Source organism: Durio zibethinus, chromosome 1 (assembly GCF_047325235.1).
Source record: "Durio zibethinus cultivar Kanyao isolate XHJ-2024 chromosome 1, ASM4732523v1, whole genome shotgun sequence".
Taxonomy (NCBI): Eukaryota; Viridiplantae; Streptophyta; class Magnoliopsida; order Malvales; family Malvaceae; genus Durio; species Durio zibethinus.
Window position 1 is genome coordinate 30,378,053 of NC_143162.1, and position 10,858 is coordinate 30,388,910.

The window sequence follows — 10,858 nt, forward strand, 5'->3', positions numbered from 1 at the left end:
ATATATACATATAAATGAAATGAATAATTTTTTATATACATACTAGGTTGGGATGAGTTTACCTAAAATCCAATCCCTACCCGATCTCAACTTTTTGTTACTATTACTCAACTCAACCTGATTCGAAACTCGATTTTTTTTTAAAAAAATCGATCCTATGGAATTGAGTCGAAGATGAATTGGCCTGTCATCTCTAAATGCGTTTGGGTATAATTTTATTTAAATCAAACCTTGTACATATTTTTTTAGATTCAAACTTAATTTGATCTAACTTAAAATATATTTTTATTTAATTTTACTTTAAAAATTAAAATATTAGTATTAAAAGTCTATTAATATTTTAATTTTAAATATTTTTATAATTTTACTCAAATAAGACTTTGAACATAATATTTTAAATTTGAACTTGATTTTTCTCGATTTGAAATATTGTTATATTAATAAAAATATTTTATTTAATTTTAATTAAAATATTAAATATTACCGTTAAAAGTCTCTTGATATTTTAATTTTAAATATTTTTATTTTGTATATTATTAAACATAAATATTTTTAATATTTCAATAATAAATAGTATTGTACTATTATTTTAATAATAAATAATAACATATATAATAATATTTTTATTATTTTAATAATTAATGTTAAACAATAAAATAATATTATTTTTAATATGAATATTTTTAATAATTTATTATTATTTTAAGTTTAAAATATATAATTTTAGATTTTATTTATTAAGGTATTTATATTATTATTTTAATAATAAATATAAATAAAAATTTTTTGTTATGATTTAATAATAGATACTTTTAATATAAAATATAAATATTTTAATGCTATAAATATTTTAATAATAAATATTACTCTTTTAATATTAATAAAAATAATATCTTAAGAATAGTACTACTATTTTAAATATTTTAAAATATTAATATAAAAATAATATGTAGTTTTATTTTAAGTATTGTTATATTAATATAATATTTTAATATTAAATATTATTATTAAAATTTAATTATTCTTAAATATTAATAATTTTAATAATGAATAATTTCAATAAACTTAAATAATAAATAATTTTTAATATTTTATTAGTTATATTAATAATATTTAAAAAAAGAAATAGATTTTCCAAAAAACAACTAAACAACCAAAAATAGTTTTCATTAACTCATCTAAAACAACAGAAAATTTCTAATTTTTCAGAAAATATAAACATTTTCCAAAAAAATATTTTTTGAATGTCAATAACAAATTCTAAATGTAACTTTGGTTTTTTCTCTTTACACTATTTTTTTTCAAAATTTTTTGTAAATGAAATTATTTAAATATCAATCTCACAAATGTATTTATATTCAATAAATTTTATGACTTTTCATAAATGTATTTCCAAAATTATCAAATATCCAAAAAAGGGAATTTCTTTAAAATTTTATAAATTAGTGTAATGAAAAAAGTTATTATTAGAAAAATTATAAATTATAAATTTAATAAAAATATTTACTTTTGTTATTTTGATTTTATAGAAAGAATAAAACTTATGAGGTTCTAATTAAATATTTCGTCTTTTGATATTATGAAAAGTAATAAAAAAAACTATCAGATTTAATCAACATATAAGAGTTAGAAATACTTAAAATTGTGTAAGTAACACTATTGAATATTATATAATTTTGTCATAATCTAATATGCTAATTAGATAAATTTATCATGATAAGTAAATGAAGAAATTTCTCCAAAAAGTTTAATTTAGTTAGAGTTATTATAAAATTTTAATAATTGATTCAAAAAATATTTATTAAAAAATAAAATTTAAATATATAAAAAATTATATTAACTATTTTATCTTTAATTTAATTAGAGCCCTATAACATTTTTATTCTTTATCTAAATCTAAATAATAAATGTAAATTATTTTTATTAATTTTAAATTTATGATTTTTTTAATAATAACTTTTTCATTACACTAATTTATAAGAATTTTAACAAAATTTCCTTTTTTATAAATTTTCAGAAACTTTCAATTTTACATTATCAAAAATACATTTTCAAAAATTTATAAATTTTATTAGATATAAATATCCAAATACTTATAAGAAAGATATTTAAATAATTTTACTTACAAATAATTTTTTGAAAAAAATTAGACTATAGAAAGATAAAAGTATGGTGCATTTAGTCACTCCCTTCTTGTTTGCTTTTGTATTAGGTGTACTATAGTTTTGTTGTTGTTGTACATGAAAGAAACATTATAGTTTAAATTTTTTAAATGTTTAATGTTGACGTGAAAAAATTGTATTGTAAATTGAAATATCTAAAAAAATATATACACAAAATAATAGAACTTCAGTGATATGAGAAGAATAAAGTTATATCACTCAAAATTACATTTGAACTTATAAGTTTTTTTTTTTTTTTTTTTTAAGTATAGATCTAGTGTTTGAAGTAGAATGTTTATGGATACTTTAAATTTTGAAAAATAAAAAAAATTTGAAGGAAAATTTTTCTTAATTACGCAAAAATTTTCCATAAAACATTATTAAACACTTGAATAAATTTTTATATATATTATAAATAAACACTAATAAAAATTTAGAATTCGTTATTTGGATTGATATATCAATTTTTAAAACCAAAATATTATTTTTTTTATCTTTTAACAATGAAATTAAATAAAAAATAATAATTTTTACAAGCAAAAATCATGTTCAAAAGCACTTTTAAATGCAAAAGTCGTTTTTTTAAAAATGTTTTTATTAGTATTACAATAAAAAAAAAATTGAATATCCAAGATCAACATTATATTTTAGTTATATACATTTATACTCCAAGCCTATTTTGAATATCCAAGACCAGCTTCATATTTTAGTTGTATACATATGTACTCCAAGCCCAATTTTCTATTCGTTAAAACAATTACTAGTATTTCTGTATATAGAGTATTGATTATATTTGTTTGGGCTTAATAAATCTTCTAACTTTACTCAAAAAAGCAAATAAATTCTTGATTTTTCACTACATAAAATAAAAATTATGAACTTTTATTTCATTGTGTTTGTATCAATTAAATCTTAAAAATAGATAAATGATTAAATATTCATAACTAAACTCATACAAATGAATCTAATTAAGTATTTTTTATAAATTAAATTATTCAACTAAAATAAATTTAACCAAAAATTAAATATTTTATTATGTCAACCTTTTAATTATAATAAAATAACAATTCATAATTTAATTTCATACAATAAAAAAATTATGAACTTAATTCTATTTTTGAGTAAAATTTAAGAACTTATTTAGATATTATTTTTATTTTTTATATTTGAAAAATCATTGATGAGTTGGCAAAATGCATCAGGTGTGCTATGTGATCATTATATACTTTTAAAGTTAAAGATGAAATTATATAAAATAACTGTAAATCCTACATTATTATATGGAACTAAGTGTTGGACCATTAAAAGATAACATGAGAAAAAAATAAGTGTAACTCATATGAGAATGTTTAGATGAATATGTGATAATACTATAAAAGATAAAATAAAAAATAAAGAGATTTAAACAAAAATTAAAGATAGTACTAATTGACAAAAAGATGAGAAAAAATCATTTAAGATGATTTGAAAATGTGAAATATAAGTCTATTTATACACCAATTAAAAAATATATTCTTTTAAATTTGAGAGAGTTTAAAACTTTTAGACATAGATTACGAAAGACATTGATAAAAATAATAAAAAATGATATGAGAGTTAAAAATTATATAAAAAAGTTGTATTTTATAAGGATGAGTGATGTAAAAATATTCAAAATTATAAGCTAACGTTTTTTTTTTTTTTTTTTGGTTTTTCATACAGTTGATCTCAAAATTATGAGATATAAGATTTAATTTATTATTATTGTTATATTTGAAATTAATAAAGATTAAATTTTATTATTAGAATTAAGAGTTAAATGCCCTTTCTAATATTAGCATTTGTTTACTTTAAATTCAGCTTTCCCAATAGAAAAAAAATTTGTTTTGTTGGATTTCTATAAATTAAAAAAAAAAAAGCTAGAGAATGAAGTATTTGGGTTCAACTAAGCATGGGATCCAAAATTTGCAGGCCTTTTTGTATTTCCAAATTTGGGTTATATCTATAGGAGTTTTAGTAGGCCCATTTCCAAGACCTGGCCCTTTTCGGAGGAATTATCAATGGGCCCAAGCCTTTATCTAGGCTGCAAAAGGTCCCTTCGATTATTCTCAGAACCTGAACCAGCTAATTCTTGCCCATAGCCCACGGGCTTTCAAGTTTCTAATCAGTTTTTTTCCCTACAGTGGCCAGTAGTCTTCTATTTCCAATTCCCAATCACCAAATAGTATTAGCATCCTTACATTAATCTCTTTAAAGAAAAATGGCTCTTATGTTATCAAGACAATTAAATTTCTTTTTGAATTAACATATATTAACCTATTTCTTATATATAATACCAAGCTCTTTATCAAATTTGGCACCCATCTCCACCATTATCTTCATACCTTGCTACTATTACCAAACTTGGGAAACTTATCTATCTACATTAACTATGAGACCAACCAAAACCAGGCACTCGTACTTGCTTCACCTACTAGAAATAATAATGCCATGAACAAGCAAATGGCTCAATAGCTTACACGGAGACCGATCGGTCTGCGGTCCTTGTTCTTCATGCCAATTTTAAGTCTTCAATCTTGCTCCTTCCAGGATACATCCTCGTATATTTATTACAAGAATGGATCAGCTACATTTTTCCTCCTTTCTTTTTTGTCAACTTGATTGCTGATTCAAACATTCCAAGTTTCCAACTGTAGAAAATCGTCTTAAAAGGTATAAAAACAAGGTATTGACTTATCAGTCTTTCATCACAATGGAAGAAAAAGCTAGAATTTCGAACTTTCTGACAAATTTCAACTGATATCGTGTCGAACCATTGTCGTTAAGCACGATGACTATGGACCCAAACAAGTTCCATGCCAATATCAGGAAAAAATAAATAAATTCGTGTCTTAAATGATCTCCTGCAAACCAAATTTGACCTTTGATGATTCAAAAGTCTTTCACTTTTAAATGTTTCTTTAAAGTCTCGGAGGAACTTCGCAGAACATGCCAAAGGTACATCACCGTACAAGTTTTGTCCTTTTGAGATAGTCGCTAATCTACTTTAATTTTTCTTTGTTGAAGGAAGATTTTTTTTAACTGTCAATGCCGACCTTAGTCAAACTTTTTTTTTTTTCTGATAAAATGATAGATTTCTGAATTATGATAATCAACGTTTCATGCAAGTGGCCAAAAAAAAAAAAAACCCTGATTTGCTAAAATCCATAGATAATTTTCAATGCAATGGGCAGGAAATACAAGCAATTTCTGACTCAGTTTATTAGACTAATTAACTAAAATAACATAATTGTCAAGTCATTGCTGCATTTAGTTTAACTTTTTTATTATTAAATTGAATTCAATCTCGAATTATTCAAAAAATAAATTAAATTGAGTTAAAATATTTTAATATTTGATTAAAAAAATCATAACTATAATAATAATTTTTTTAATATATCTATAAAAATATAATATTTAATAATTTTATTTATAATTTTGTTAAGTATAATCAAATATATAAAATCAAACAGCTCAAAAAATTTATGAGTTAAATTCGATCATTAAAAATAAAGTTTGATTGAAGTTGAGTTGAATTTCGACCTAAATTTTCAACTCAGTTTAGCTTAAATCAAACCAGATAATCGATTATTTCCTTTCTGAATTGAAATAGTTAAAATCTTTTTATGTCTAAATCCCACAAAATTATTTCCTTTCTACATATTTGTGGGTGATAAAGGGACATTTGGCCAACCAACAAAAATACATAGTAGCGTATTCTAATGATAGATCTTTCGATTATTATATTAAAATTTTTTTATTTAAAATTTTTTAATAATTGATAATCATTTTAAATTTTGATTATTTTAAAATTGAGTCAGATTAGATTTTATCAAAAAAAAAAAATTTTTAATATTTATTTTTTTATTCATAATATTTAAAATTAAAATTTTATTTAAAAAAATTAAATTTTTTATCGATCGAATCAACAAATATTAATTATTATACTAGTATTTCAAAACACTGTCAAAGGGAGATGCTGTTTTTTGTGGTTACATTTTGTTTGGCGGTTAAAACACTGGACAATGATATATACAAGATTGAAGCAGCTGCACTTTAGGAAAGGAAAATATCTGGAAACAAATGTTAAAGGTGATGATGATTAGAGAGCCCACTCTCAATTCACACCAAACAAAGCCGCCAGTAACGTTGAATATTTCATAGTCATCCCCAAAATTTCTGGATTTTTGCTGGAACTCGTCCCATCTATTCTGGGTTAGGTATCAACTACGTACTGCCTTAACCATCATGGGCGGATTTATACAGTGAATTAGAGTGTTAACAGACACTTTCAATTTTGAAAAAAAAAAATTAAAGAAATTTTTTTTAAAACATTATTTTTATCAATAAGATTAATGAATTTGTTTAAATTATATATATATATATTATAAATTGATATTTTAAAAAAATTCTAAATCCGTTTTTGTTAATAATATTAGTTAACAATATTAGGCACCTTACTTAAATTCTGTCTCTTGATTTTTTTTTCTAAGGTATAGATGATTAATACATGTCAAACAAATCAAATTGATATTAATTAAAATTAAAATTTTATTTTAATTAATTTATATAATTATTTTTAAAAAGTAATATCTAATAAATTTAAATTTTAAATCTTAATATCTATAATAATTTATATTATTACGTCTCTTTTATATAAAAAAGTTTTGACAATATATAATTGAAAACTAACTTGATACCTATGCGATGCACATATTATTTTTATTTTATTTAAATTTAAATAAAAACATAAATTAATATTATTGAATTATTTACATATTCAAAATATATGTAACATATAAATAACATAATTAAAATATCATATCATAATAAAAATAAGGTTTTTTTTTTTTTAATTCTGCTAAAGGCTATTAAAAAATTTTCTGTTTTATAATTACAAAGTTATTATAGGATTCATATCTTTTTTTTTTTTTTAGGAATTTTGGTGAAATCTTTTATGGTTCTAAGGTTTGTTTAAGTTAAGATATAAATAAACTTGAAATTAATACTATTGATGAGACTATCCCTTAATTATTTCTTTTCAATTTTATTTTTTTATGAAAAATAATCTCTTGATTTAAAATTATGTCACATGTTTCACAATATGGATATGAGTTAAGAAATTATTCATTCTTTGAATGTACAATTGGTACATAAGTTCTATTTAAGGTACATAACTCTATTATATCAATTAATTAAAGCATCATTTTTATAAAATAAAAATGAGAAATATTAAATAACTAACCAGTTAAAAGATAAAATATATTATCTAATTGAGTGAAGAATCCTTAAAAAAACAAAAGTCTATAGACAATACCAATAAAAATATAAGAATATATGTGTTTTTGTAATATTATAGTTAAAAAAAAATTATAGAGCTTATTTGAAAAAAAAAATCTTAGCTGATGGAGTGAATAGTATGTTTAATAAAATAATATCTATCATCAGAAAAAGCATGTTAGTTCCTATAGCAAGAATAAACTAATAAAAAGAAAGACTAAATTAATAATAGAAAAAAAATACGTTTAGTTCAATAGGTCGTTGGGAAAGTTATATAACTAAAAGTTATCAACAGTAAAGTTACCAACAGTGAGGGCTTTTCTTGAAGTTGTTTTAGTATTTATATATTTTTTTTACATTCTTTTATGAAATATATTTAAAAGCTAAAAATAATATAAGGATTATTTATAAAAAATATTAAAGATATTAAATAATACTTTTAAAAGTTGTGATAAATTTAAATACTCATATTAACTATAAATAAATTGAAAAAGATAAATAGCTTTAAAATTAATTTTAAATTGATATGAGGTGATATAAAAGAGAAATTTGATATACAGGAGAAACTATTCTGAAATTGTTTTGGTATATATATATATATTTTTTCACTTTTTTTTGTGAAATGTATTTAAAAACTGAAGATAATGAAAGAATTATTTATAAAAACTATCGAAGATATTAAATAATATTTTTAAAAATTGTGATAAATTTAAATACTCATATTAACTATAAATAAATTAAAAAAGATAAATTATTTTAAAATTAGTTTTAAATTGAAATGAGGTGATACAAAAGAAAAACTTTCCTACACTTGTTATGGTATTTATATATGTTTTAAATTTCCTTTGTGAAATATATTTAAAAAAAAATAATGCAAGAATTATTTATAAAAAATATTAAAGATATTAAATAATATTTTTAAAAATTGTGATAAATATAAATACTCATATTAACTCTAGATAAATTGAAAAAGATAAATTATTTTAAAATTAATTTTAAATTGAGACAAAGTGATGTACATGAGACAAAATTTCATTAAAATTTAAATTAATTTTTGATTAAATTTTAAAATTTTAGATAATTTAATAATTTTTAAAATATATTTTTTATAAATAATTTAAAATTAATAAATATCTTATGGGTCATCATTATAAAAAATTTTAAAAATTATCTTACGACTCGAAAAATAAATATTTATGTAAGTATTTACATCAATAATTTAATATGATAATCATATATGTTGTAATATATACGAATGATTTGCTCATAAGAAAGTTTATCTATATGGTACTCGTTTGGAACGCGCAGCTACCGTCCTTTTATTCTGTGTCCGGTACTTTTACCTTTTGTTTGGACCAAGTAGACCATATAAAGACAAACATAAAAAGAAAGAAAGAAGGAAAAGAGACAATACCGGCAATTGTTCTACTCAGAATATATCTATTACATAAAAAAAAAAAAAAAAAGGAAATGATATGGACATTCTATTTCTATAATTAATGGTATTTTACAAGGGGTAACAGCTTAAATGGCATTTGGTATGAAGCTTAAATGGTGTGTAACATCATGTTTTTGAATTCTTCAAAATCAACCATGCCGTCGGAGTTGGTGTCGTAGAAGCAAATCATGTTTCTGCAATCTTTGCCACTGCTTTCATCCCATAAACCAAGTCTACCCAACACGCTTTGAAACTCCTCACAAGAAATGAAGCCATCCCCATTCAAGTCAAACACCTTGAAAGCCTTAGCTAGGTCACTGTCATCATCATCATCATCGCCATGAATGATCAGTTCCTCCTCATGATCACCAGCTGCTGCCTCAATCTTCTTTCCACCATCAACATTCTGATTGGAGATGGAATCATAAAAGAATAAGAATTCATCCAAGTCGAGACATGGCTTCCCAACTAAGGACTCCAACTCCTCCGGCCTAAACTCGACTCCAATTCTCTCCAGGAGCCAATTGAGCTCCTCTAGGCTGACCAACCCATCACCATTCTTGTCAAGCTTCTCAAAAATCCGTTGCAAGTCGTTCTTGCTAAGGGGAGACATGTTATCAAACAGAAATAAGTCACCATTAACATGAAGTTATGAAGCTTTGTAATTTGGTGTTTCTTGCACATATGATGATAGCATAATGAAGGGTTCTTAGTATTTATATATGCAAATGGCTGGAGAAAGTAGTTAATGTTTTGTACGGTTTGTGAATACATTTTATGGAGAATAAATGGGTAGGGAAGCTCGCAAGAAGTTTCCTATGGAAAATTCTTGAAGGAAACAAATATCAGTTTTTGATTTTCAGAGATTGAATTTTCTTTGTCTATTTATTTCTTTCCTGTTGAGCTTAGATCAGATCAAGCATATCCCAATTGTGGTCTTCCTTCCTCATAAGTCTTTTTCATTTTAGGTTTTATTACTTATAAAAAAGGATATGTTTACTTCACGTTAACATATATCATTTTAATTTTTAATTTAAATTATATCATATAATTATATTTATGATAAAATTAACTATTTATTGTCAAAATATTAATGAGTATGTTAAATAACAATTTCATTTAACTAATTTATTTATTTATTTGGAGGATTGATCGTCTAATATTTGTCTTTGGTAGGCAAAAATTCTTGTACCAAAATATTGGATTTTGTAAAAATATCAATTATTTTTTGTAAATACTAGAAATTACTTTGATAAATTTTGGAGATAAATTTGCAACCCATCTGACTAGATACTGTTACTTTTTTTATTTTAACTTATATTTAGAAAGTTAAATTGAATAAATCATATATATGCTAGACCAATGTTAATTTTTAGACAGATAAAGAAGTCAACTCAATTAGATCTACCATTTGTATATTTATTTTAAATTTATTTGGTATAAATATATATAAAAAAATAAAAATATCATATCATAATTCGTATTGATAAATTAAAAATTAATTTTTTTATTTTTCAAAATTTATACACTAATTTTATTAAAATTTTAAATTGCATTTTTTTTTTCATATCTTATTATTTTATTATATTTAAAATTATCAGTTCTAAATACAATTATGATTCAACAAATCTTTTTTTTGTCTTGCCGTTCGAATATTTTAAAAAATTAATGTAACGTATACTAAATGACTATGATAACGTGCTATGGTGCTAGTAATAATAATAATAATAATAATAATAATAATAATAATAATAAAAGACTGATAGTTTATACTTTGTTTGAAACAAAGATTCGTGACACATTCAAAAAAAAAAAAAAGGTCAATATGTCCCAAGATGAAACACGTGTGTAGACCATGCAACACTAAATTACACCGGACTATCAAATTTTTAGTTTCCCATTATGCTTAAATTTGTTGGCAATTAAGGCCGTGGTCGGTCAGTTGTAGCCTTGGAGGAGC

General features: G+C 22.0%; 1 protein-coding gene across 1 annotated transcript; it reads right to left on the reverse strand.

The window, feature by feature from the left end:
• Nucleotides 1–8,863: 8,863 nt before the first annotated feature.
• Nucleotides 8,864–9,768, reverse strand: LOC111311224 (putative calcium-binding protein CML44). Its single transcript, XM_022910599.2, has one exon. The coding sequence runs from the start codon at nt 9,509–9,511 to the stop codon at nt 9,008–9,010; it is 504 nt and encodes a 167-aa protein (XP_022766334.2). The 5' UTR covers nt 9,512–9,768; the 3' UTR covers nt 8,864–9,007.
• Nucleotides 9,769–10,858: the final 1,090 nt, after the last annotated feature.

What these genes read in the sequence shown, in the direction of transcription:
- LOC111311224 (XM_022910599.2), bottom strand. Translation starts at nt 9,511, where the DNA reads ATGTCTCCCCTTAGCAAGAACGACTTGCAACGGATTTTTGAGAAGCTT.